The sequence below is a fragment of the Thalassophryne amazonica genome, chromosome 16 (genome assembly GCF_902500255.1).
Source record: "Thalassophryne amazonica chromosome 16, fThaAma1.1, whole genome shotgun sequence".
Classification (NCBI taxonomy): Eukaryota; Metazoa; Chordata; class Actinopteri; order Batrachoidiformes; family Batrachoididae; genus Thalassophryne; species Thalassophryne amazonica.
In genome coordinates, this window is record NC_047118.1 from 63,560,506 (window position 1) to 63,587,542 (window position 27,037).

Consider the following 27,037-nt stretch of genomic DNA (forward strand, 5'->3'; position numbering starts at 1 on the left):
AGACCAACTAAAAAAGTGAAGCCAAAATACTTTCTATCTCCCTCTACTGGCTGGTTACAGTACAGGTCAATAATCAAGCAAAAATGAAATTTTGAACTGTTATTTTTCCATTTATGTTTTTCTACTCATGCACATATGCATCAACTAGATTTTTTTCCTCCATGATTTGTTGAGTTCAAAGTTTTATTTTAGGGCCATAAATTAATCATATTCACTACTCTTGCTTGCTTGCTCACAGGGGGTCGTTTTGACCGTTGGGGTTTTTACGTAATTATTGTATGGCCTTGCCTTACAATATAAAGCGCCTTGGGGCAACTGTTTGTTGTGATATGGCGCTATATAAATAAAATTGATTGATTGATTGATTGACTACATACTGCTAAGCAAAATCTGTGTAGCTGCTGTTAATCTAAGTTTTGGTGTACCTCTGACTCTCTAAATGCCTCAAAAATATGGAGAATTAATGAGTCATTTTGAATTAACATTTCTGATTCTGTAATGAAAGTTATTTTAAAGTTTTGTATGCCACGATCTTGGGCAGCATGGTGGATTAGTGGTTAGCACTGTTGCCTCACAGCAAGAAGGTCATGGGATCACTTCCCACTTGTGGCCTTTCTGTGTGGAGTTTGCGTGTTCTCCCCATGTTTGTGTGGGTTTTCTCTGGGTGCTCCGGCTTCTTCTCACATCCAAAGACTCACACGTTAGGTAAACTGGAAACTTTAAATTGTCCGTAGGTGTGCGTGCGGGTGTGAATGTGTTTGTTTGTCTAAATGTGGCCCCACGACAGACTGGCGTCCTGTCCAGGGTGAACTCTTGCCTCATGGCCTACACTCAAAAAAGTGATGCATTGGATGAACTCAATTAAATTATAAGCAGAATTTCCATCTAATAAATACATGTAGCCCCAACTCAAATAAAGCACATCCATGCAAGATCATGTAATTTAGTTGGGACTACATATATTTATTAGATAGAAATCCTGCCCATAATGGAAGTAATTTCATCCAGTGAGTCATTTGTTTGAGTGATATGACTCATTGGATTCATCTAATAAATATATGTCATCCCAACTAAATTAAATTACATTGTCTTGCATGGATGTGTTTTATTTGAGTTGGGACGACATATATTTATTAGATGGAAATCCTGCCCATAATGGAGGTAATTGCATCCAGTGAGTCATTTGTTTGAGTGATATGACTCATTGGATTCATCTAATAAATATATGTAGTCCCAACTAAACTTCACATAACTGAATGAAGTTCATCCAATGAGCCAGCCTCCCTGTGACCCTTAACTTGAGTAAGCCATTGAAGATGAAGAGAGGTGAGTGAGTGATGCCATGACCTTTGAAGGTTTTTTTTGCCCCAGTAAGCAAATATTTAAGCAGTTTGCCAATTTGACATCTAACAAATACATGAATAGCATTGTTACATGTTGGCTATTTAAGATCGTAGCACCAGCATCATGTTGAATTTGGCTTCACTTTTCTCCACAGCTGAACTGAGGTGCATCATCCATATTTATTCACAGTCTTTGTGTCACATGCAGCAAATCTGGATTACATTTAATGCCTTATTTATTACAAAAGCTGCAGGCAAAACATTTATTTAAGTCAGACTGAAGGTTTCTGACTGCAGTAGATTGGTTAAAGTCAACAAAATAAGACTCATGGAGGGAGTTCAGCTTTTTCCTCAACAAGGGTGCTTGACACAAATTAATTTATGCACCAGCAATTAAGTGCTCTCAATCTGATCTTTGATCACTATAAATGCAACATTTCCTCTCTACTTTCCATTAGAACTGATATAGGTACTATTATTAATACAAAATATGTATAAACCTTCATAAATCTTACATTATAAGTTTGGTACTGTAAGAAACAACAGCAAAAAGGTTTCCCATTGAATTCCACACAACATATAAACCGATTTTTTTTTCTTCGTTTTTTTGAAGAATGCACCCACCTGAATGCATTCGCTCAAATGTTCGAGGGCACTTTCTTGGCTACAACATCACAGAGTAGTTACAGTATAAAACAATATAAGAAACATATTGGATTTGAATGATAAATTATAAATTTCTCCATGTACACAATCCTCCTTTTTACATATGCACATACTGATACAGTCCCAAAGTCAAGTCCTGAAGTTTCTCAGAAAGAAACATATTCTTTAAATGTGACAGTGAGACTGTTTGTCGTAATGTCAGTGATGATTATGTTTCCCATAAAAGGGGAGATTTTGTCTGCGGGTTTTTCTGTGGACTTCTCTGCGGGCTTCGGAATATCCTCCGTCACAGGAGGAGGCTTATTGACTGCAAGTTCAGGCTCAGGCTGTAGTTCAGATTGTGACTGCTTCTTAGTTTTTGGACAGCTTAGATCCATTGGCTCGTCTTGGCTGCACACAGTGCTGTAAGAGTAAGAACAGCTGTGACGTGGACCACTACAGTGGAGGTCCATAGGTTTGTCCTGAGGTGGTGTGACCATGTTGCCAGGGACACTAAAGCTTCTGGAAGTCAGGAAGGTTTTGGAAACACCCCTGTCTTCCACAGGCTCTGACATCTTACGCTTGCGGTCACCAGGAAAGGAAGGGATCCTGATTTGGTCCACGGCTGTAGGGATTGGGATGTTCATATCAGCAGCCCAGGATGCTGGGGGTGAGCTAGCAGTCAGCTGTAAGGGGAGATCATCCGGCAAATCAGCCTGACCCCGAGCCACTTCAGTGTTGTATTCCTCTGCTGTGCTTGGTGAAGGCTTGGAGAAATGCCTGTCCTTTGGAGAGCACTTTATGGGATGCTCTGCAGCAGGAAGAGAGCTGCCATGACATGTCTCTTTGAAGACACCATTCTCTGTATGCAACTGCTCCACCGTTTTGTTTTGGTGTGGGGGATTGTTTTCTGGTGGTTTGCTACTTTGGGATTTCTCTTCACTTGATGACTCCCTGTGTTTACCCTTCGTTCCGTGTACCTTGGTACTGTCCATGTACTTACTCATAACAATAACAATGCGCCCATTCTTGTTTTTGTTTTTAATGATCTTCATTTTGCTGCTGATGGCGCCGGGGAGAGTTGCGTCTTTAGGATTGGGTTTGAGGGCGTGTTCACTTTCAGCCTCTTTAACTGTGGCTGTTGGTTTCTTCACTTCTACCGCCAACTCTTTGACTTTGCTCAAGCAGCCCGTGTCTTTGTCGCGAACCCATTTCTGTTGCAGTGCCAGCGGTAAGTTCCAACCAGGATTGGTTGGCTTGCTGGCTAATTCCTGAACTTTAATGACCTCTTTGAGCCTAGAAGCTTGTGCATCATACATGTTGGGGTCTGGTTCATAGTGGTGATGTTTCTTGCTGTTGAGCTGGTAGATGAACTTTTTTTTGCCATTTGTTAGCTGGTCAGTAGGGATATCTTGGCTGCTGGGCTGGTACTGATGGTGCTTCTTGCTGTTTAGCTGGTACTGTTGAGGCTGCGTGCGCTGGATCTGGACAGAATCTGACTTGAGATTTTCTTCAGTATCCTGAGATGTTTCCTCTAAGCCTGCAGGAATACTTGATCTTCGGGCAAATGAGGGCACCTTAAAAAGAAGATTAAAATATTATAGAACCAGGAAAAAAGATTAAAATAATACAGAACCAGAAATATTGTAATGCCAGTGTTCCACATCGCATGAGAAGGTGGACACTTCTGGAGCTGAACCAGGTCCGAATTCTCCTACTGTGCACAAGTGCACAAAGCCATTGCACAGTTCCAGAAATACTGTTTAAGTTTGCAGACTTTTTATACATTTCAGAGAAAGCAATTAGTAAGTATGCAAGTAAGAGCTGTGGACAACTGAGACATCAGCTTAGAGCTTTGTTACAAGTATAGAAGCATGCAGCACCCTTGCTAAGATTCTCCACCTTCTCATAATGTGAGAGACACTGCAATCTGTTGCAGTGACCCAATGCTACCCCTAGCTACCCCTAACAAGAACAACCAACAAGCAGACCGTGCCTGCCTTTGTACATTTATAGAGATGCTTATCACCAGATATCATAGCATGAAGTGCATGACCATCTATGACACCTTCTAGATGGGACAGGTTACTTCCCCGACTAAGGCCAGAGCCTATTTCCAGCTGGGTGAAATTGGGATGGTGCAATTGAAGCATCTTGTCCAGGACAGTTACAGGTAGCGTTTTCAGGAATCAAACCCACGTCTACATACTGGTAGCTTAATTCATATCCCACTGAGCTGTCTGCTCTGCTCTCACCAAACAGAGCAAACAGTTTTTAATTATGTACTAAGACATAACTGAAATTAATTTGTAGTCAGCTGGATTCAAATCAATAGCAATGAAGGTAAAATGTCCCCTTCTCTGAATAGTAAAATATGACCCAAGACACACCTCCAACCCTGCTGTGGGAGTACAACAGCTAATTAATGCAATCAGGTCTGCTCAGATTGTCAAAAGCTGGGAAACACCCATGTTAATCGACCAGGTGTAACTAGAGCACGTACACATGGAAAATATGCAGAACAGGTTGCCTCCAGGAGCAGGGTTGGAGATGCCTGACCTAAGATATTCCAGAAGCCTGTTCAACATCTGCTTGAGGAGACCTGAACCATGGCGATACTTTACTTGGTGTAATGTTTTTAACTCAGTTGGAGGCATAAACATTGTGGCCAACGTGTTGAAAATGACCCTACTGTCCAATGGAATCAATGTGAAAGTTTAAAACTGGGTCCAGATTACACATGAGGTCTAAGGGGAACTGATCCATATGAACGTGCAGATTTTACTTTTCTAGAAAACAAAGTATTAGCAAAGGCAGGGACTTGACAATCTCACATGCTTTCTGCATTTTGGCTGTGGTGCTTAAAATCATGAGACCAGGAATTCATATTGTGCCCTGTGCTTTTACAGACAACAGCAACTACATTTAAATCTTGATCTTTATGCTGCTCATTAGGGGTGCCACAGTAGATCATCGGCTCCGTTGCACCTTGTCCTTTACATCTTCTTCTGTCACATCAACCGCCTGCTTTTCTTCCCTCACCACAATCGTCAAACTCCTCTTGGCCTCTCTGTTCTCCTCCTGCCTGACGTCTCCATCCTCAGCATCCTTCTCCACATATACCTTGCATTCTTCCTATGCCAAAACCTTTTGCCAAAACCTGCTTGCAGGTTGGATTATTATTCTCAAGTAGTAACATCAAACGCTGCAGAAATCAACTTGTGTTTTCCCCACTCAGCTGTGGAGAGAAGTTTCCAGGTTGGGAGAAGGAAAACATACTTTTCTGCATAACTTAAACTCTCGTCCATTTCTATATAGCACACTAATGTGTATGAGAAAGTAAAAAAAATAAACTGCCCAGGTCTAAGCCTAAAGTGTGTCTACAACTGTACTCCCTCCACATCCACCACCAGAAGGACACTGCTTTAGAATGTTCATGAAGCACGAGCTGTGACCTCAGAGCAGAGAAGTGCCAGCAAATATGTCACACTTGATCCCTAGATTCTGGCCACATGTGATGGTGGCAGAGAACTGCCCCTCTTATGCCCCGTTTACACCGGACCGAGACTTATATAAGACCTACAAGATCATGACATTTTGTTAACTCTCACAAGTATTGGTTGGTCTCTGCTGTGATCTGTTATTTGTGTTTACACCAAGCTTGCACTGCGACTGAATTGTGCGTGAAAAATATGTTAATATCCGCGATAACTGATGCAACCCCATGCAGAGTCGATTAAGAGTCTATTACGACCCATAGGATCAAGTTGAGAGTGAGTTGAGGCATGTGAGAGTTTATCAAGACCGATTACGAGACCCATGTATCTGTTAACTGGTTGTACAACTTGTGCGAGCATTTTAAACAGTTCAGTACACTCGCACACCTGTCGGAGACCAATGGGGATTGATGGCGACCAAGAGGGATCTTTATCGTACGATGGCGACCCCATTGTGACCAACCCGCAACCCCAGTGGGAGTCAGCGAGAGTGACGGTGAGCAGAGGCCATTTTTCAATTGCAACTCAATCATGTACTTGGTGTAAACAGGATGTTAAGATGTGACACTGCATAATAATCAGCTCAGAGTGACTTAAAATATATAACCACATAAGGTGCCAGAAAAGGTTTGTAAAGCCATGACCTGTTAAAAAGAAGTGCATGATAGTATATATATATATATATATATATATATATATATATATATACACATATACACACACATATATAAAGGTTAAGTGGAAATAGTACATTTTACACATCAACCAAGCGTAAAAAAGTAATGAACATGCAGCTCAGATGAGCGCAGTCATGCAATGCTGGTGTAACCTCAGGCAATAAACCCAGTTTCATGATGAGTGTGGAGCGCGAGCTGAGCCACTGAAACGCAGCAGTTACACGAGGAAAAGGCCACATGAATTTTATTTGTGCGGTTTAACAAAATGGGTGGGTCTGGAAGCTGGTGACATGCACAAATGTGCAACAATGACTTAATCTGCACAATAACTTTCCTTGTTACATAATTTCCAATGAATCAAGATTTCCAAATATAAAATTAATTTGGTCTTTCAGTTTACTCTGTACAAAGCAGGCAATCAGTTATTACGTTACCATTTATAGTAATAAACACATCAGAGGTGAAAAGGCCCTATCAAATCTTGTTGGCTTTTCTTGTTAAGGGAAATCATGGAGTCGACATCATGGGCATCAAGCGTCAAATTCAGTATTTGAATGTACAACAGTTTCAATTCCTTCATTAACAAGTATGATAACTGTTGTGTCTTTGTCAGTAATTACAGTAATTACTTTTTAACATCTGCAAACACAGCCTAATTGTTTAGGAAAAGTATAATGTAGGGAGCAGCATAACAGTCCTGAGGAACACAAATCACCGGAGCACAGTATTTGCTCACAAATTATCTCAACAAGAGCACTTTTTTAACTAGCTACATGCTAATGAGCTAAGCTGGTTGTACTGGCATGCCTTTGTATTACTTACTAGGCTAGCTAGCTAGCTCCGTCAGTACATGAATAACACTTTGTTCAACTGAAAACATTGCATGTAGAATAAACAACATGCACTACATTTTGCAGACATGGAATGCTAATATGATCACCATTTGGAATGTTGCGCCAATGTCTCTGTATTAAGGTAGCTTGTGATTAGCGATGCCTTCACGTGTTGTTGCAATTATGGTAAATACAAGATATCAACTTGTAAATTGCATACGAACACCCCCAAGAAGGTGCAATTTTGAGAAGGAAATTCTGAAGGAATTTTGATACACAAGATCAACATGGCGAAGAAGCGGACAGGTTTAGTCATTGGGCCGGGGGGGGTGTAATTCATTATTTTTAACAGTGCAGCTATTGCTAGCTGTTGTTTGCATGTATGGGTAAGTCTATGGGCATTAAATTTTTAATATTAACCTAAAATATGGCCAGATTTGCTGCCACTGTAAGTCCATTAAAGTAGAATTGCCCATATAATATTTATAATATAATATGTATCCCTATCTAATCTATACACAGTTTGGAGTACATGGTTCTCTATCTTTTGCATTCTGAGAAACCAACATTTCTCAACATTGCACCCAGTGAGTTAAATTCTAAAGAAATGTCGATTTCTCAGAATACAAAAGACAGAGAACCACGCCCAACTTTTCCTGGATCAGGCTCAAAATTTCTCAATCACCCCTCGTAGGTCTTCCGACTAGCACGTGGCAGCCACTAGTAAATTTCAACTTGATGCAAACTATTTATATAGATTAATAAAGGGAATATAGTGCATCCTGTGGAAAATTTACACATGGCAGCAAATTACACTGAATTGATATTTCTGAAATATAGTGTCCATATATATATATATATATATATATATATATATATATATATATATATATATATATATATATATATCCATCCAGCAGAACTGGTTATGCTGCTGATGTGTCACTGAAGGCCCAGACGATGAGAATTACCTGCAGTAAAAGATGTTTTGGTTTTGGCCCACGTTTACGATATCCCAGCAACAGTTCTTGTCTCTCTCTGTGGAAACAAAAGATAATTAATTTGACTTCAAGATGCTCTGATCAGATTGTACTGGAACAGACTACAGGCTGGGTCTTCTGCTTTAACTGCATAACTATGGTCTAATGCATTGTACCAATAAATAAATAGCTCTACTTTGTTATTATTCCCTGGCCAAGTCAAAGTTACAATGAAAATGGGATTTGGTGCACTAATGATTTTCTGCATGTGGCCTTCTGCAAAGCATGATGGTCCTAATTTGCATAGCTCTCCATGGTAATGTGGCTGTTTCGTATTCTCATTACAGAAGCCAAATTCAATTAAAGCTACAGCGGGGTGAATCTCTGGTTGTCTGTCAAAGCTCCTCCTCCTGCAGCACACTCTTCCTTTTACTGACTCTAGTGAAGGTCACGAGGCACACGTGAAACAGGATTAAAACATTGTGCAGGAGAACATCTCACATATATAAATTCAGGGTGATAAATAGAAATAAAAGCACAACCTTCGCAAGTCAAGTGGGAGCAGCAAGAAAAAGTATCAACTCTTCTCAGGATGTGATGTTTTTACCTCCACAGATCTGTGTGTTCTTTGATTACTTGAAAATTTTAAAAAAGGTTTATAAAACCTCTTGCAAGGTTGAACAATCTGCAAGGTTTTTTTAACACTTCACTTTTGCCATTTTCACATAAGGATTAGCAAAAGAAAAACTTGAACATTTTGGACTGTCTGGTTGTTAGTCTTATGACATGTCTATATAACAGACCACATCCTATCATTGACATGTAGGTTGTCCATTTCTCTTGATATTGTTCCTCTTGAATTCTTATGTTGTGAGTCAACTGTTCCATGACATATATTTCATTCACTACTTTCAGCCATTCTTCTTGCATTGGTGGGTCCAGCAAGACGCAATATTTCCCATCATGTTACCAAAATACGGCATTACGCATGACCTAAGTATATGATAGACCAAAATCTTGACAATTACAGAGTGAACATTCTTCATGACAGGCCAAAGCCAAAAGACATTAGAATGTTTCACATAGACTCCAATATGGCTGTGTTGCCAACAAAATATTACTCCTAATTCTAACAAAGAATTCTTCCAGCAGAATTTTCTCCAAGACCACCATGTTGTTGTTGACTGTTGTACTCTCATACAAACCCTGGCAAAAATTATGGAATCACTGGTCTCAGAGGATGTTCATTCAGTTGTTTAATTTTGTAGAAAAAAAGCAGATCACAGACACGACACAAAACTAAAGTCATTTCAAATGGCAACTTTCTGGCTTTAAGAAACACTATAAGAAATCAAGAAAAAAAATTGTGGCAGTCAGTAACGGTTACTTTTTCAGACCAAGCAGAGGAAAAAAATATGGAACCACCACCTGAACAGAAAACAATGTATGAACTTGTAAAACATTATTTGAACATAGAACCTATTGACTTCCAAAAACAAATTTGAATACTGCCATCCCTTGTATTCCCTGCTGATGGGAGGAGGGTAAAGTACCTCAGAGGGGCCTTCCGTAGTAATGAAGAAACACCCACTTCTACTAGAAATATCCAACATTTAACACTTACTAAATTACGTCATAAATCTTTTTCCCCTCCCCTTTTTCTTCTTCTTTTTGATGAAAGGGTAGTTGTAAAACAGCTAACTGATCATCTGCAGAGGAATGGTCTATTTGAAGAGTTTCAGTCAGGGTTTAGAATTCATCATAGTACAGAAACAGCATTAGTGAATGTTACAAATGATCTTCTTATGGCCTCAGACAGTGGACTCATCTCTGTGCTCGTCCTGTTAGACCTCAGTGCTGCTTTTGATACTGTTGACCATAAAATTTTATTACAGAGATTAGAGCATGCCATAGGTATTAAAGGCACTGTGCTGCAGTGGTTTGAATCATATTTATCTAATAGATTACAATTTGTTCATGTAAATGGAGAATCTTCTTCACAGACTAAGGTTAATTATGGAGTTCCACAAGGTTCTGTGCTAGGACCAATTTTATTCACTTTATACATGCTTCCCTTAGGCAGTATTATTAGACAGCATTGCTTAAATTTTCATTGTTACGCAGATGATACCCAGCTTTATCTATCCATGAAGCCAGAGAACACACCCCAATTAGCTAAACTGCAGGACTGTCTTACAGACATAAAGACATGGATGACCTCTAATTTCCTGCTTTTAAACTCAGATAAAACTGAAGTTATTGTACTTGGCCCCACAAATCTTAGAAACATGGTGTCTAACCAGATCCTTACTCTGGATGGCATTACCCTGACCTCTAGTAATACTGTGAGAAATCTTGGAGTCATTTTTGATCAGGATATGTCATTCAATGCACATATTAAACAAATATGTAGGACTGCTTTTTTGCATTTGCGCAATATCTCTAAAATTAGAAAGGTCTTGTCTCAGAGTGATGCTGAAAAACTAATTCATGCATTTATTTCCTCTAGGCTGGACTACTGTAATTCATTATTATCAGGTTGTCCTAAAAGTTCCCTGAAAAGCCTTCAGTTAATTCAAAATGCTGCAGCTAGAGTACTGACGGGAACTAGAAGGAGAGAGCATATCTCACCCATATTGGCCTCTCTTCATTGGCTTCCTGTTAATTCTAGAATAGAATTTAAAATTCTTCTTCTTACTTATAAGGTTTTGAATAATCAGGTCCCATCTTATCTTAGGGACCTCATAGTACCATATCACCCCAATAGAGCGCTTCGCTCTCAGACTGCAGGCTTACTTGTAGTTCCTAGGGTTTGTAAGAGTAGAATGGGAGGCAAAGCCTTCAGCTTTCAGGCTCCTCTCCTCTGGAACCAGCTCCCAATTTGGATCAGGGAGACAGACACCCTCTCTACTTTTAAGATTAGGCTTAAAACTTTCCTTTTTGCTAAAGCTTATAGTTAGGGCTGGATCAGGTGACCCTGAACCATCCCTTAGTTATGCTGCCATAGACTTAGACTGCTGGGGGGTTCCCATGATGCACTGAGTGTTTCTTTCTCTTTTTGCTCTGTATGCACCACTCTGCATTTAATCATTAGTGATTGATCTCTGCTCCCCTCCACAGCATGTCTTTTTCCTGGTTCTCTCCCTCAGCCCCAACCAGTCCCAGCAGAAGACTACCCCTCCCTGAGCCTGGTTCTGCTGGAGGTTTCTTCCTGTTAAAAGGGAGTTTTTCCTTCCCACTGTCGCCAAGTGCTTGCTCACAGGGGGTCATTTTGACCGTTGGGGTTTTTCTGTAATTATTGTATGGCTTTGCCTTACAATATAAAGTGCCTTGGGGCAACTGTTTGTTGTGATTTGGCGCTATATAAATAAAATTGATTTGATTTTGATTTGATTTTTTTTTTTCATTTTTAATCCCACATTTTAAATGTTAAATGTGGAATGTGTCCCAGAGTTAAGGTGTTTTCTATCAGTAGTTCACCTCAAAAGACCGAAGATAACAAATATCAATATACAGTAGTGTTCAGAATAATAGTAGTGCTATGTGACTAAAAATCCAGGTTTTGAGTATATTTCTTATTGTTACATGGGAAACAAGGTACCAGTAGATTCAGTAGATTCTCACAAATCCAGCAAGACCAAGCATTCATGATATGCACATTCTTAAGGCTATGAAATTGATCTATTAGTAAAAAAAAAAGTAGAAAAGGGGGTGTTCACAATAATAGTAGTGTGGCAGTCAGTCAGTAAGTTCGTTAATTTTGTGGAACAAACAGGTGTGAATCAGGTGTCCCCTACTTAAGGATGAAGCCAGCACCTGTTGAACATGCTTTTCTCTTTGAAAGCCTGAGGAAAATGGGACATTCAAGACACTGTTCAGAAGAACAGCATAGTTTGATTAAAAAGTTGATAATGGATAGAAGAATAACCAGAATGGCAAAGGCTCACCCACTGATCAGCTCCAGGATGATCAAAGAAAGTCTGGAGTTACCTGTAAGTGCTGTGACAGTTAGAAGACGCCTGTGTGAAGCTAATTTATTTGCAAGAATCCCCTGCAAAGTCCCTCTGTTAAATAAAAGACATGTGCAGAAGAGGTTACAATTTGCCAAAGAACACATCAACTGGCCTAAAGAGAAATGAAGGAATATTTTGTGGACTGATGAGAGTAAAATTGTTCTTTTTGGGTCCAAGGACCGCAGACAGTTTGTGAAATGACCCCCAAACTCTGAATTCAAGCCACAGTTCACAGTGAAGACAGTGACGCAAGGTGGTGCAAGCATCACGATATGGGCATGTTTCTCCTACTATGGTGTTGGCCTTATATATCGCATACCAGGTATCATGGATCAGTTTGGATATGTCAAAATACTTGAAGAGGTCATGTTGCCTTATGCTGAAGAGGACATGCCCTTGAAATGGGTGGTTCAACAAGACAATGACCCCAAGCACACTAGTAAATGAGCAAAATCTTGGTTCCAAACCAACAAAATTAATGCCTCACAGATGTGAAGAAATCATGAAAAACTGTGGTTATACAACCCCTGGCAAAAATTATGGAATCACCGGCCTCAGAGGATGTTCATTCAGTTGTTTAATTTTGTAGAAAAAAAGCAGATCACAGACATGACACAAAACTAAAGTCATTTCAAATGGCAACTTTCTGGCTTTAAGAAACACTATAAGAAATCAAGAAAAAAGATTGTGGCAGTCAGTAACGGTTACTTTTTTAGACCAAGCAGAGGAAAAAAATATGGAATCACTCAATTCTGAGGAAAAAATTATGGAATCACCCTGTAAATTTTCATCCCCCAAATTAACACCTGCATCAAATCAGATCTGCTCATTGACATTGACCCTATGCCATGACATTGACCCTATGTGTCTTTTTGCAAGGAATGTTTTTGCAGTTTTTGCTCTAGGGCAAGATGCATTATCATCTTGAAAAATGATTTCATCATCCCCAAACATCCTTTCAATTGTCCAAAATATCCACATGATGTAATGACAGCCATCTCACCAGTGCCTTTACCTGACATGCAGCCCCATATCATCAGTGACTGTGGAAATTTACATGTTCTCTTCAGGCAGTCATCTTTATAAATCTCATTGGAAAGGCACCAAACAAAAGTTCCAGCATCATCACCTTGCCCAATGCAGATTCGAGATTCATCACTGAATATGACTTTCATCCAGTCATCCACAGTCCACAATTGCTTTTCCTTAGCCCATTGTAACCTTGTTTTTTTCTGTTTAGGTGTTAATGATGCCTTTCATTTAGCTTTTCTGTATGTAAATCCCATTTCCTTTAGGCGGTTTCTTACAGTTCGGTCACAGACGTTGACTCCAGTTTCCTCCCATTCGTTCCTCATTTGTTTTGTTGTACATTTTTCGATTTTTGAGACATATTGCTTTAAGTTTCTGTCTTGATGCTTTGATGCCTTCCTTGGTCTACCAGTATGTTTGCCTTTAACAACCTTCCCATGTTGTTTGTATTTGGTCCAGAGTTTAGACACAGCTGACTGTGAACAACCAACATCTTTGGCAACATTGCGTGATGATTTACTCTCTTTTAAGAGTTTGATAATCCTCTCCTTTGTATCAATTGACATCTCTCGTGTTGGAGCCATGATTCATGTCAGTCCACTTGGTGCAACAGCTCTCCAAGGTGTGTTCACTCCTTTTTAGATGCAGACTAACGAGCAGATCTGATATGATGCAGGTGTTAGTTTTGGGGATGAAAATTTACAGGGTGATTCCATAATTTTTTCCTCAGAATTGAGTGATTCCATATTTTTTTCCTCTGCTTGGTCTAAAAAAGTAACCGTTACTGACTGCCACAATCTTTTTTTCTTGATTTCTTATAGTGTTTCTTAAAGCCAGAAAGTTGCCATTTGAAATGACTTTAGTTTTGTGTCATGTCTGTGATCTGCTTTTTTTCTACAAAATTAAACAACTGAATGAACATCCTCCAAGGCCAGTGATTCCATAATTTTTGCCAGGGGTTGTACAACTAAATACTAGTTTAGTGATTCACAGGATTGCTAAAAAAGCAGTTTGAACATAATAGTTTAGAGTTTGTAGCGTCAACAGCAGATGCTACTATTATTGTGAACACCCCCTTTTCTACTTTTTTTTTTTTTTTTACTAATAGCCCAATTTCATAGCCTTAAGAGTGTGCATATCATGAATGCTTGGTCTTGTTGTATTTGTGAGAATCTACTGAATCTACTGGTTCCTTGTTTCCCATGTAACAATAAGAAATATACTCAAAACCTGAATTAATCTTTTTAGTCATATAGCACTACTATTATTTTGAACACTACTGTATATTAAATGAAAGACCTTCACCTGCTTCATTTTAAGTAAAAGTATTTTATATTAAAATTATCACAAGAAATCTGCAGGCCGTAATTCAAACAATAACTCAGAGAACCAAAATTATTCCTCTGCTTTATCAGGTGTTTCTTACAAAATGAGGTGCATATATTATCTTAAACCCATTCATTTCGAACACCATCCATCTCTTCTAAACTCTATGAGCCTCTCTCTTGCACGATGAGCCATTTTATCCCAAACAGTGATGAGTTTCCATGGTAATAATAGCTCATTCAATCGTTTCATCCCGGCTGTCAAGGCTTTCATTCTAGTCACCTGGACTCCACGTTTATTCAGGTCCCAGGTTGCCTCGTCTGCGCTCCAGTAGATCTGCAGTCTCGTGTGCCATTGCACTCGAATCTTTGTGTAGGGCACCTGCAGCCGAATCCCCTTCTCCTTCAGTGCTGCTTTAATGGGTCCGTATGGTGCATAGTCATTATCAAAGTAAAGCCTCTTGCCATAAATTTCAATTTTCTTTTGCCAGGCTTTCTTAAGGACCAGTTCTTTGATCTCAGGGAGGAGGTCCTGGCTGGCTTTGGGATCAGTGCTCTGTGTACCCACTGGATTTGGGCCTCCACTTTTTCAGGTAGAGCAAGATGACTGTTGAGCAGCTCGTCTATAAATTCCATGACTAACCTCCCTTCTGGGACACCATAGATTTAAAGATTATTTCTCCTGGACTGGCTCTCCAAATCATTTATCTTATCCTGCATCTCCGTGTTCTGTTTCGCTACAGTCAGCAGTGCGTCTTCCATGTCCAAGTGGGCTGATTCCAGATCTGCTATCCGTGTTTGCACCATCATGATACTAGTGTTCTGGCTGTGCAATTCTCACAAAACCTCATCCTTAAACTCTGTGAGGTCATCTTTCATAGTATTCTTGACATCATTTCTAAATTCACTCAAGTTCTGTCTCATATCATGTTTAAAGTCTCTTAGCTGTTCGGAGAGTCGTGTCACACTTTCAAACAGGGCACTATGGCTAACGTTAGTTTCCATGCTAGCCTTAGCTGATGTTGTTTCCCATCAGTTAGGTTTATTTCAATAGGAGGTACTGTTCTGAAACCAACTATGAGGAGCTCATCTTCACACGTTGATCTCGCTGTAGCACCACACCAGACGTCCTGCAGTCATTTTATGCTTTTATTGCAGACCGTCTGCCTGTCAGTTGGGCTGGATATCTCAAAAAGAAAGGAACCAATTTCAGTAAAATTTGGTGAAGATGTCAATCTTGCACAAAGGAAGAGAATAAATCCTATACGGGCTCTGAAGATCACCAGGCTTTTGCTTATCAACACAACCCATAGCCAAAAGCAAATGAAAGTACATCATCCCCCCGATTTGGATGCTACTCTTTCACAGATTACTCCCCAGCCAAAAAGTCCTATACAGGTCCTGAGGCCCACTGGATGATTACTTAGCCCTCAAAAGTGTAGCACAAAGCAGATGAGAGTCCATAATTCCCCCTGGACAGGATGTCAGTCCATCACCTGTGACTTCTCCAGCCAAGGCTAATCCCACGTATTTCTTAGTGGGCTGGACAAAGCAGATGAAGTGTCTTGCCCAAAGAAGAGGACACAACTACAAAACAACCCTGGTCCATAAGTTGGTAGTCTATACCAAACTTTCATCTGCTCTCATGCCAGGTAGTTCTGTCAGATAACAACTGTATGCATTACAGAAACAAATAATTAACTAACCAGTTATCCATAGATGAAGAAGAACGCCAGTGCTGATCTCTGTATTCTGTAGCAGATGACAGTCTACAACTCTCCCTAGACAGGGCACCAGGCTGACACAGGTTACTTCCCGAATCAAGGCCAGTATCTGTTTAAAGCTGGGAGGACTGAGACAATGCAGATTAAGAGTCCAAGGACACAGACAGGCAGCATGAACGGGATTTGAACCCAGGTCTACATATTGGCGGGCCAGCTCCTTATCCACTGAGCTACTCGCTCTCCAAATATGCACTAAGAATGTAGAGCTGGGTTCATTTCCCAGTGTGTGCTTCAGACTACCTGACTCTGTCCTTGGACACGTCATCTGCATTACCCCAGTCCATCCAGCTGGAAATGGGTACCAGCCTTGGCTGGTCTATATAACCTGTGATGGACTGACGTCCCATTCATGGGAAGGGGGGTGGGGAATTATAGACTGATCTGTTTCACACTGTGGTATCCAAGGATAAGCACTGACATGATGATTTCAGGGCCTGTATAGGACTTACTTCTTTCTTCTTCTTGTGCCAAGGAAGACCAGTTTAAATTTTGCTTGGATAAGAGGGAGATCTTGATCAAAGGCAACTGACTGAAGTTAACTGTAGAAGTAACTAGTAATGTAAGGAAACAACTGGTAAAGGTGAACTGGTAATGGTGAAGGTAACCGGGTAACTTGAGAGCAACTGTAACTGAGTGATTTAGAGCAGTGGCTCTTAACCCTGGTCCTCAGGGACTACCTGATGCAAATGTTTTCCATCCCTCCTGCTCTGCCACAAGATGATTACCTCATTCAGGTGTGATCAGTCATTCAAAAGCTAACAGATACTTGCAAGTACAAATCAGCTTTTGGCAAAGCAGGGAAGATGGAGAATATGTAGGTTAGGTCATCCCTGAGGACCATAGCTGAGAACCACTAATTTAGAATAATCTCTGCCAAGGAAGTAATGTTTTCATTGTTGTTTGTCTACCACCAGGATATCTCAAAAAGACATGAACCAGTTTCTGTTATTTCCTTGTTAGCTGTACTTTTGCAGAACAGCACCACCATTAGCACTTCAACTCAGTGAAAGCCAGAAAAAACAAAGGCTTGTTGGACCTTGGATTTAAGTTTGTATTGGGATTGGCAATGTGATTGCCTCCTAATTTCTTCTTAACAATACAGCAAACCCATTAACATCAAATATGTATTTCAATGTAGCAGATATGCCTTTCTGAATTGATTTTCATTCCTTAAACAGGAAGACACCATAATACATGCAGTTGCACAAATTATCCCCCAGGAGGCAACAGATTTGCTCGAGTAATCTGGGAAAATTATTGTCATTATGGTCAACCTTGGTAAACATGAACAAAACCTGTCTGACTTCTGCATTTCTTTGAGGTAATGATGTAAACAACATGCCAAATGCTAGCAGCTGTTAGCTAGCCATGTCATCTAATATTATATCATTCTCGTCTAATAAATTATAAAGCATTCCAAAATCAAACTGCTACAATTTTCAGTAAGCAGTAAGATTCCATGGTACAAAGCAACTTTTTTTCATTGTAAATTTGGTTGCAACCAAGTTAGCTAAACACTTAGCCTAGCGTAGCCCTACAGTGGCTCTCCGTAACTTCGTAACAGATAGTTGTCTCAACAATGAACCCGTTTAGATGATCTGGAAACAAATTGTGCATTCTGTTAACAAGTGTTCATGATGTTACATCATGCACCACAGCTAGCAATGTCACAACTTTAACCTTGTAGTTGTGACACTGGTTATTAGCTGATAATTAGCTTGATGCTGAGTACACAATAGCTGCAACTAATCCCCATGAAGTCAATGTGTCACTAAGCATTTCATGTAGCTCTGTCTATTTTGCAAGTCCATAAAAATGTTGCTAATGTCACTGCAGTATCAAAAACGTCCCATTTCATTGTGTAAAATAAATTATTGTGACGCTACACACAGGTCTGGTGGATTGTGAAACTGTGTACTCTACCGGGTGCTACTTTAGTCCCAATATAAAATGAAGTCATCGCCGGCTCATGAATAAACAGCAGTGAGTCAACATAAACAGTCTCTATGTGGACTTTTGCCACAGAATCACCACAATAAAGCTTCTTCATTTTCATGCCATAATGTGTGCGATTTCAAACAGCATCCAATGGGGTGACCTCTATTCACAGAAGATTTGGCAATTACAGCCTCTCTTGCTGGATCCCCTCCCCCCATCCTCTGAGAGCAGAGTGGAATCCACACACGAAGCAGAGGCAGCGCTCCATGACCATCAGCACACAACCAGACACACACTCGGGCAGGCTGCAGGGGAATATGAGAGCGGAACGCTGGAGACGCCGGCGAGCGCTGCGTGTCAATTAGGTTTTTCAGAAATGTGAATTCCTTTCCCCAGTCACCCGGACCCAGAGAACGCTCCTCACAGGCCTCACGGCTTCAGACAGACAAGATGTTGTTGTGCAACAACCACAGGTTTAAAATCTGAGCAACAATCGCATTCGCTTGCATTTACCGACAGTAATATGAATATTACTGTAAAGGTTCGAGGCTTTTTACAGTTTGCATTATACATGCAGACTCTTTACTACGTGGTACTATTACTCCACTCAGAAGGTCATGTGATCACCAACTTTTGTTAATGAGATCCCTCAAGGTTTTCCATCAAACTTGGCCAAAACATTAACCTAGTAAGAAAGTCTAAGTTTGGCCATTGGATGCGGATGTTGATTAAATTTTTCAGTTTACCCAAAAAGTATCCCACTGATCTTGAAGAAACCTGTCACTCAATTGCAACAATGATACTCAACAAGGAAACTGTGTTTTAGACTGAATTATGTATTCAAACAAGGGTGATGTAAATGGCAGTGAAATGCATAAGAACGCTGATGCAAACTCTGCACACTCTGAACAAACATGACTTCCTTTTATGATGTTATCATGACATTAATTGTACCAATATATCACAAATATTTTGCTTATCATTATAATCTCTCTTGCACTGTCAGTTGCAAAGACATAGCAGAAAATGTGTTTTACACACCATGTTTTCATTGACCCTGAACTTTGTCCAATCCTCTCCCAAAGGCAAGTATCTTCAGATATCTGCTCAAGTAATATTTCCACCAAGTTTGGTAAAAATCCATCCAGCAGTTTTTAAGTTATCTTGTTCTCAGTGAGACACACAGGACCAGACAGTAACTTTAACGTAGTTGATCAGAGTGAAAAATGTGAGGATTGTTTGATGCAAGTATGTAGGAGCTAATGCCGTTCCATGAGGGTCACCCAACCATCTGCTGGTTAGTCATTGGTGTTTTTTTAAGCAGGATTAGTGGTAGAAATCTCTAAGAACAACCTGTGAAATGGTGGCTGTGTGTGGAAGCAAGATATCGATTCTCATCTACTTTGTTTTGCATAAGGAGATGAGCCATGTTTCCTCCAAATCAGTCAAGTTCTCATAAACTCATCTAACTGATTATTGACTAAGAAAAAGTGAAGTTCTATGCAGATCTGTAATGTATCCTGATCTGCTATACATTAAAGATTGAATGACAACCTGAATGAAATAGACATGTTTCATCAAGATCAGTGGCTTTTTTTTTTCTAAAACAGAATGAAATGTCAAAAAAAAAAAGAAAATGCACCATCCTGAACCTGACCAACATTTGATAAAATTCCACCAAAAACCTTTTGAAAAAAATCCAGATGAATCCTGACAAACCGGCCTACAGATGTGGGTGAAAACAACTCTGTCGTTCAGATGTTGCCAAATTTCATAATCGGTTGCCCGCAACGAAAGTCTGCACACTCCAACTCTTGCGGGTGCCGATTTAGTTTGCATCTGCATTATTTAGGAATCTGACAACAAGGCCCCCCCCCCCGCATTTTTCCCGGGAGACAGGTCTCCTGTGGGAAGGAAGGCGGGAGGGGGCGGGGGATCCCTGATAGAGTTACTGCCTCGCCCCTCCTCCCAAGCCCATATAAGGTCATAACTGAAGTGGAGGGCAGCGGGGCCTAGTACAAAGTCCACATCACTTCTCACCTGTGCTGAAAAGCCACCAGAAGACGCGGGTCGAGGATGTTTTCCTCTGGCTCCCACGTGTTGTATCTACAAAAACAACAACAAAAAAGAGAAAACAAGTCAGAAAAAAAGGAAGTTTACTCCTCTGAAATGTCCTGCAGGCCCCAAAGCATGTGCATGTACATGTCATGAACACATTTGCACAAAGTGTGTGCAATGAGCACAGAACAAGATGAGGTCCAAACCCGAGCTGCCAAAACTCCAGATGGCTGAATTTAGAGAAACAATTCCCGCAGCAGCGAATGAACCACAGCGCATCCAGCTGCGCGCAGGACGAGGGAAAAAAAGGAACAAAAAAATAAAATGCGCTTTCGCTCCAAACGGTGCGTTTGAGTGTCGTCGGCCATTTTAACAGCGCGCACTGTCTCCGAAATTCACTGGCAGAGCAGAAATAATTAAAACGGGATTACATGTCTGTGCCCCCCCGCCCCCTTCCCTCGCATAAATTAGTGAAGGCATCCGTGGATCGGCGCAAAACGCACCGACCGCACGCACGCCCTTCACATTCTGCATTTTTTTAAGCAACACCTCCTGAGGTGAGGCTGCACAATGTTTAATGAGCTCAGAAAGTAAAAAAAAAATATAATAATCTACTTACTTGGGAGACCAGCCTCGCCACTTGACCAGGTACTCGGTCTTGCCCTGTGATGGTGGAGAAGAGGCGCAAAAATAATAAATAAATAAATAAAGCTCACGTTAAAAATTTCACCCCCTCACGTTTGCTCCTCACGTTACCTTGCGGATGCGCTTCTTCTCGATGCCCTCCACCGCAAAGACGTGCTCTCCGGCGGCGGGGAGCTCCATTCTCGCCTGATCGCGGTTGAAACGTCGCCCGGTCGACGCGCCTTCCTCTGGTCGTGCGTGCCGCGCCGTGCGCGCTCGGTAGTTTTCCAGTTGTATCCAAACGCGATCGAGCGTCGTCCCTCCTCGACCTCTCGCTCCGCTGCACGCTCCACAGTCCTGCAGGCAGCATAGAGACACTCACAGTCCGTGCGTCGTCTGCCTGCCAGCAGTTCTCTGCGCGCAAAGAGCTCCAGCTCCGTGCATGACGTCAGGATGAGGAGGGAGGAGGAGGAGGAGAACCTTGCACGGATCGTTTGAGTTTATCCCACGAGTGTTGCACGGCTGCGTGAAGGGATACGTGGAAATTCAGATCAATCATAACGTTACTGCAGCAGCAGCGCGTAAAAAAAAAAGACTTTTGGTGTTTGTTTGGATAGCCGGCTGCCCCCCCCCCCCTCCCGACACACACAGCAGTCAAAAAAATGTCTAATAAAATGAAATCAAGTGTTTACAAATGAACGCAGTTGGCTGAAAATGTGAAGGAGCTGATTTTGCCTTCCCTCTAAAAGAAACAGAAATCGATTTTATCAGCTGGAATGATACATTGCAGAAGTGCTCTTGAGCCTTGAAAGCAACTGTCAAATGTCACTGTGTAGTACATTAACATACTGATAAAAGCCAAGTTCCGTTTTTGCTTTTTTTTTTTTTTTTTTTTTAGATTTCCGATCCCCTTAAAGGAGCACAGTTCTTCAGGGGGAGGTTATAGTTCGATGCGCGCCTGCAAATATCTAGGTCACCCTGCAGTGTCCTCTGGGCTCAACTGCCACGAATTTGACGCACAGCAGAGGTTTTCTACGCAGCCTTCATCCTACCTGTGGCAACTTTAAAACGATTCGCTGTCGGGGAGCTGAAATGGTTCTATTAAAAAAATGGATTAAAAAAAATCAGCATTTTCGCATTTATGTGCTGCTTTGTTGCTTAAAGCGTGTTTGCTTCACAATCACTGAATGCAACCACACCACAGTGAGCCTGTGGTGTAAATATGAAGAGCATTAAAACCTCCAAATTTATGGGGACTTCATTAAAAACGCAACAGAGAACGCGCAGCCGTGCGTAAAATGAGTGCCAGTGCGTAATTTGCCATCTTTTCGTCGATTATCAGACGAATAGCGCGCTTGGAGCGCGTGTGTGGCGCGGATCGCATATTCAGCAAGATGCTTTTTCAGTTTCAAAAAATAATTCAGCAGCACAAGGGTTAAAATGAAGCCCGTAAGCAGAGCGGCAGCGGCCAGCCTATTAAATCCAGGCACGATATATCTCTGCCCTGCCATATAAGGTAATGGACAAAAAGCGGCCAAATTTCGCCTTTTACGCCGATTCATTCCCAGGTTTGACTTTTGAAATGCATCCAGGGTGGTTTTAAGACTCGTTTTGTTGCAAAAATGCTCGATGAAAGCGCAGAATTCTGGCCAAATTCCTCTTTTTTCATGTGCCCTTCAGCCGCAGCCACGGAGCGCATACGCCCTGCTTCCCTAGCAACAGCGTTGAGAGAAAGACAGAGAGAAAGACAGAAAGAGAGACAGAGCGCATTTAACTTTGTTACAAACGAGCTCTTGATTAAGAAGAAAGGCATCAACGAGCTCGCTTTTGCGTGAATATTAAAGTATGTCTCTGTCGATGGAAACGAAATGCGCACACACATGACGACCGCAGCCTCGTTGTTATTCACTTTACCTCCCAGGTACCCAAAATATAAATTATGTATCATTCTGTGGCGCTACTGACGCGCACGGCGGCCAAAACGCAGATGATCATTTGGTAAATCTTGTGACTCAGCTCGTCTGGGTGGTCTGATCCCTTTGGATAAAACAGTCACCTGCACAGCGCCGACTCTTCCCAAAATTATACTCGAACCTCAGCGGCTTCAGTCACCTGATGAGGCTCCAGAGTGGAAACTGCCACGCGCAAAACGCCATTTTTTTAAATTACAGATTGAGTGGGCACGTTTTAGGAACTGGATGTCATCCTTTCCCTCCTATTAAATATTTTTTATTTGTAGTTGGAATGGTTTGGGTTTAATGGAGATGATTCAGCTATGTGACGCAAACAGACCTCCAGAAGTGTGGTGTTTTGTGACCATTTATTTTTTAAAGTATCCAATCCAGATGTGATGAAATATTACGCACTGAGATCCGCTGTAATCTGATTTTCTTTTTTTAATTATTATATTCTGACTTGTCCGTGCGTTCTGCTGTGCTATGCGCTCTTTCGCACTCGTTCACCTGCGAGCTTTCATTTTCAACAAAACTTAAATCAATCAGTTCCCGAGGAAGCTTCGATTTCCGACTGTTAAAATAAAATGAAAAAAAAAAAAAAGTCACGCACGCATTCATTAATTCTAAAAATGATAAGGGATAAAAACCAGCCTGAGGAGGGAAGAAGAATTAAGATCTAACTACTGCACTTGTTTCTTTTTATTTTTCCACACTAATGATCCAGGACAATCAATGAACTTAACGTCATAATGGCAGTTTTTTTTTCTTTTTGTGCCTGTTAAAACCACCGTGTTTTTATTTTAAAATGAAAGAAACCCTCTGACGTTCACTTTACCTTGCAGTGGCTCGTCAAGGTCACAGGAGCTGTTATCTCAGACATGGGGATAAAGTCAGGGTCAGTCAGGCTGCTTTTTAATCTCCAGTTAGAAAAGATTCTTTCCCATCGAGCTGGTGTCTGCAGCAACACAGACGCCTTTTGTTTCACAGCTCACAAAATGTTTTTTTGAGCAGCAGCAAATATGGAATATAATGGAATGACTTTTAGATTAATGCTGTGTATGTGTGTGTGTGTGTGAGAGAGAGAGAGAGAGAGAGAGAGAGAGAGAGAGAGAGAGAGAGAGAGAGAGAGAGAGAGAGAGAGAGAGAGAGAGAGAGAGAGGGTCAAGTTAGGTCATGAACCCTGTCTTGTCTCTAAGTTCAACCTGGTGACCTTTTCTGCTGCAACACCAATTTATTTTTATTCATTCTTCAACTTTTTGCTCCTTGACACACACACACACACACACACACACGGTGCAGATGCAAAATATTCCATAAATCCAGCAGCATTTCAGAACCACAATTTGCTCAACAAAGCAAATTCCTAAGCAAAAACAAGGACAACAATACAAAAAAGGTCATGAAGATAAACGAATGAACTGCAGGCAGCACATATACAGAAGGCTGAATTGAGTGATGAATATTTATGCACAGCAATGCGCAAAAAAGACTTTGCTGAAGTAGACGATGCGATCAGAGCAGTCAAGATATAATTCCACTCATCAGGATTGGCCAGCAACCAGCAAAAATCCTCAGTGTTAATTCAACTCCCACAATGCTAAAATGGGTGGCACAGTGTTGCAAGCAGTTTGTGTGCTTACATCTAAAACAGAAGGTCTTTGATTCAAGGCTGTCTGCATCCCATTATCTGTGTGCATCTGTAGCTGTGTCACAAAAGGCATCCGGCACAAAAAATGTGCCAAATCAACATACGCTGAATTCTCTGTACACAGTAAACTGACCGCAGTCAAATTTACTCTGCTGGGACTACATTTGGTCCCACTCCAAAATTATACACACTTCAAAATCAACGCGATCCTCATAAAAGTATCAGAGTTGATCAATTGTTTTAGCACTGTGAAAGAGTTGATTTTACTCTATGATAGTGTTTGTAGAACTATTTGGAGTGAGACTAAATGTTGTCACTGTAGTGGAAATCTATGACTTCATAGTGCCAAAATTAACTATATTCCAAAGCTGATGTAACACTGCAATTCCAAGTTAAAGTTACACTTTTGAGTGTTGAAATATTAACTGTTAATAAAATTATATCTGCAATACTCACAGTGGAACGTTGTGTCATATCAAAGTGTATTTTCAATGCTATAGAGAGTACTTTCTGTTCAGTCCTAAACATGTATTGTTTGAGCAACAGATTTGAGGCTGAGGATTGGATTAAATCCATAACTTTCCACTTATAAAGTAGCAGCACTGTTGTATCACTCGAGTCAATTTTTGCATTGAATCAAAGCGTTGACTCAGGCATTGAAGCATTGAATAAACTCTCTAAGCGTTGATTCAACACTTAGAGAGTTGGTTCAACACCAACATCTTCAACACTGAGAAACAACTCCGCCACTCTGCAAGGTTTAATCCAGAGTGTTAAATACCACTTGAAGAATTCAATCAACTCAGAAGATGTTAGTACTCCAGTTTTCTTGTGTGAATTTGTTCTCTAAAATGCTCATACTTATTTTGGGTACATCACTTACAGGGTTTCATTTCGCACAGCCGTATATCTGGTGTGCATATGACACTGAGCTGCTTTTTGTTTCGCTGCTGCAGGCAGCAAGTGAAATGTGTAAAGTTGCCACTAACATAAACACAGTAAAAGCATTTTAACATCAAAACAGTGGTGGCTGCGCTGTAAAGAGCTTTATTGTGAAAGAGTTAATGATAGCAGAATGAAAAAAACAACATATGTCAACATCATCAAAATGTTTTATCGGAAAAATCACTTCATCTGCTTTTGAATGTAGCATTTAATAAGGGATTTTATTATATGGCTATGACAGTACACACGCTCTGATTGGCTGATTTCTGGTCTGATATTTTCCCATATTAGACTGTTACCATGACAATCGGTGCAGATCACCTATGAGATTTGCGACTTTCTTTACAATTTTCACAGTTAACAATCCTTTAATATATTGAACTGTTGGGGGCTTGTTTTTTGCATCAGCGGTTTTTGATTCTATTTCTTGGATTGGAATTTAATGTAGCGACAAAGAATGAAATCATCATGGAAAATGTTTCAAAATTTCAGAGAAAATATACATTCAAAAACTTTTTTAACTGTTGTCTGTTGGTCATGAACTCATATCATGGTCATGGTCTGTTGGTCATGAGCTCAATAAGCTCATATATTTGAGGCAGACAGGGAAAACATATAATTTCCTCTTAATGCACAAAATTCCACCTTTTTGAGTGTAATTTTCAAAAAATTCCCTCCATTTCTCACCACCCTGACTATCTGCAAGTTTGGTTTCTCCTACGAATCTATATCTTATTGAAAGGACTTCTGTTTCTCAAACTGTGCACAGAATGGTGACCCACCGACACCCAGAGGCCTTCTCTGCTTTGCATTCACCACCCACAGTGCCAAGTGTGCCAAGTGAGGGGAAGAAGAGATGAGGGGAGAAGAGGAGGGGTAGTCAGAAAAGTGCAACTGAATCATACAAAAACAAAGGATGGGGTACTGAAAGAGATGCGGTGAGAGAAGAAGAAGAAGAAGAAGAAGCTTTGCATTGACGTGGGAGAAAGGAGCTGACTGGTTTAATGGACAGAGGAGCACAAGGAGGACGGCGGGGGGGGTTTACAAAAAAATGTTAAGTGTCCTACAGCCACTCTCCAGGCGCCCGGCGGGCGGTCATTAAGTACCGCTATCAAACATGCTGATTCACACAAACTGGACCAAAAATAATCTGCAGGCTTCGTGCAATTGCTTGAAATCTTAAAAAAAAAAAGGCATTGAAGTACCTCAGTGAATTAATGAAGTAATGGCGATTTTAATTAGCCACTGTGTGGACTGCAGCACATTGTAATTATGTTGTAACAAAAGCTCCCCCCCTTCAGGTGTTAACATAGAAATCTCTTTCTTTGTCTGCTCCTGACATATGTTTAATTATGATAATGGTAACAAATGAAAGCTATTAGGAAACCATTCATCTTCTGCACATTTTAATGCACTATGAGGATGGGGTGGGAAGAGTGTGTCGTTTTTTTGGAAAGAGGAGGCGGGGGTAAACGGAAATTCCTCCTCCAGTGTCATTGTCACGGCCATTGTTGCGGCGAGGCGACAGGTTTGCAGAGAAGGGTGCTCTGCTCCTCTCCTCCAGGGTGGGCTCTCCTCCCCCTCTGCGCTGCCTTCGTGTGGGGTTCACCCCCTCTCCACCACCAGCACCACCGTACGCTACCCCCATTGATCCCCCAACCTAGAGAGAGAGACAGCGAGAGAAGAGGAGGCTTCCAAGGGGGGGTGCTGGTGGAAAGAGGAGGTGCAATGGAATTCTGGCTG

General features: G+C 41.0%; 1 protein-coding gene across 1 annotated transcript; it reads right to left on the reverse strand.

The window, feature by feature from the left end:
- Window positions 1-1,365: 1,365 nt before the first annotated feature.
- On the reverse strand, window positions 1,366-21,371 carry cbx4 (chromobox homolog 4 (Pc class homolog, Drosophila)). Its single transcript, XM_034189681.1, has 5 exons — window positions 20,879-21,371; window positions 20,742-20,785; window positions 20,105-20,170; window positions 7,967-8,033; window positions 1,366-3,565 (listed from the first exon to the last, which is right to left on the reverse strand). The coding sequence occupies exons 1-5, from the start codon at window positions 20,945-20,947 to the stop codon at window positions 2,156-2,158; spliced, it is 1,656 nt and encodes a 551-aa protein (XP_034045572.1). The 5' UTR covers window positions 20,948-21,371; the 3' UTR covers window positions 1,366-2,155.
- Window positions 21,372-27,037: the final 5,666 nt, after the last annotated feature.